Source organism: Bison bison, unplaced genomic scaffold (assembly GCF_000754665.1).
Source record: "Bison bison bison isolate TAMUID 2011002044 unplaced genomic scaffold, Bison_UMD1.0 scf7180017864375, whole genome shotgun sequence".
NCBI lineage: Eukaryota > Metazoa > Chordata > Mammalia > Artiodactyla > Bovidae > Bison > Bison bison.
In genome coordinates, this window is record NW_011494947.1 from 3554718 (window position 1) to 3556272 (window position 1555).

General features: G+C 61.5%; 1 protein-coding gene across 1 annotated transcript in view; it reads right to left on the reverse strand.

Annotated features, from left to right (window-relative positions):
- Positions 1–727: 727 nt before the first annotated feature.
- The window catches only part of PRRX2 (paired related homeobox 2), a 53716-nt gene continuing 52888 nt past the window's right edge, over positions 728–1555 (reverse strand). The window contains exon 5 of the mRNA XM_010856954.1: positions 728–1231. Within this exon, the coding sequence (XP_010855256.1) occupies positions 1096–1231 (136 nt within the window). The 3' untranslated portion in view covers positions 728–1095. The remainder of the gene's footprint in view (positions 1232–1555) is intronic.

Sequence of the window (1555 nt, forward strand, 5' to 3'; positions counted from 1 at the left end):
AGCCACCTGGGAAGCTCTAACCCCTGGACCCCCAGGGAATTCCCCTGGGAAGTGTTGTGTCTCACTTCCTGGGGGCTGGTTGCAGAAATGATCTCTTAACCTCTCTGGAGGCTATGCCCATCAGGAGGGGTGGCCTGGGGCCAGGTGGAAAGGGCTGGCTTCAGACCACTCCCCTCACTGCACAATTTTCTGCAGACTCCTGAGTGGCTGGTGGCACACAGGTCCTCTGTCACCCCCAGTGACCATCTGCAAAAGGGCAGGCTGGAGAACTTGGAAGAAGGGCTCTGGTGGTCTTGACTGTTAGACCACCAGAACCACTCTGTCCTGTAAGCCCACCTGGGGCCTCCTCTCTGCACCCCCACTGTCTGAGCCATTCGCCCAGGCCCCTCCACAGCCAAAGGCCCAGGGGCACCCACACCTCCTGCATGTCCAGCAGCAAGGGCTTTAATTCCAGCCCCTGCCCCCCACACCTGTGCTTCCCCTGCCATAGGGTAGGGGAGACACCCCCTGCCCAGAGAGGGCTGGGATCCTGCCCAGAGTCACACAGCAGGGTTTCTCCCAAACACCTGGGTGTAGGGGCTCCAGGGAAGGTCTCTGTCCTCCAACCCCACTCCCCGCCCCTAGGGTCTGCACGGTGATAAAGGACTTTTTCAGAACGAGGGACACAGACGAGGGCAGCTGGCCCCCCAGAACGGCCCCTCATTGGTTTGCTGTCCTGTCCGCAACCCCCCCGCAACCTTTGGGGGCTTAAACAATTTCTTCTTTTTTTATTTCTTACAGACAACAGCTTTTTGGCTTTCATACACCAAGTAAGTGAGGTCCTCGGTGAGCTGCTATTCCACCTTCTGGCCCAACCCCTCCAAGGATCAGGGGCCGAAGTCTCCAGCGGCCGTGGATGAGGGGCTGAGCCAGGCTCCAGGCATCTCAGCAGCCTCTTGGGCCCAGGAGTCTGGGCTGCAGAGAAGGGCCAGCCAGGAGAGCCCACCCAGCCTGTCCTGAGACAGGGGGCAGGAGAAGGTCACTTTCCTGCGTGTCTGCCCTCTTTTCTGTTGTCGTTAGACCAGGGAGGCACTGGGATCCTGGCGGAACCGGCTGTCAGTTCACGGTGGGCACCTGGCTGTGATGCAGGCTGAACTCCTTGGCCTTGAGACGGAGACTGGCGATACTGTTGGCCATGCTGACCCCCGGGGTTGCGGGGCCTGAGCCTCCAGGGCTGTAGGGCGGCACCGTGCTGGGGGCGACAGAAGATACAAGGACATGTCGGTGCTGCCCGGAGCTGACCACCCTGGCTGTCCATCCAAGGACCCCAGCCTCTGGTCCTCCTGCCTCCCCTCCTCAGCTCGCAGGCAGCCTTCCCCTGGGGCTGGAGGTGACCTACGGCCGCAAGATTTAGGGCAGAGGCAGAAGGGCCCACGGTCGGCACTGGGACCTGGAGCCGCCCCTGCAGGTTTGGGGTCATTCCTCGCTGGACCAGGAACTTCCTGCATCCTGTTCACCCCCCAGCGCCCACTGGGTGCCTAACACACAGCAGGGTGGGGGTGGGATGAACGCACAC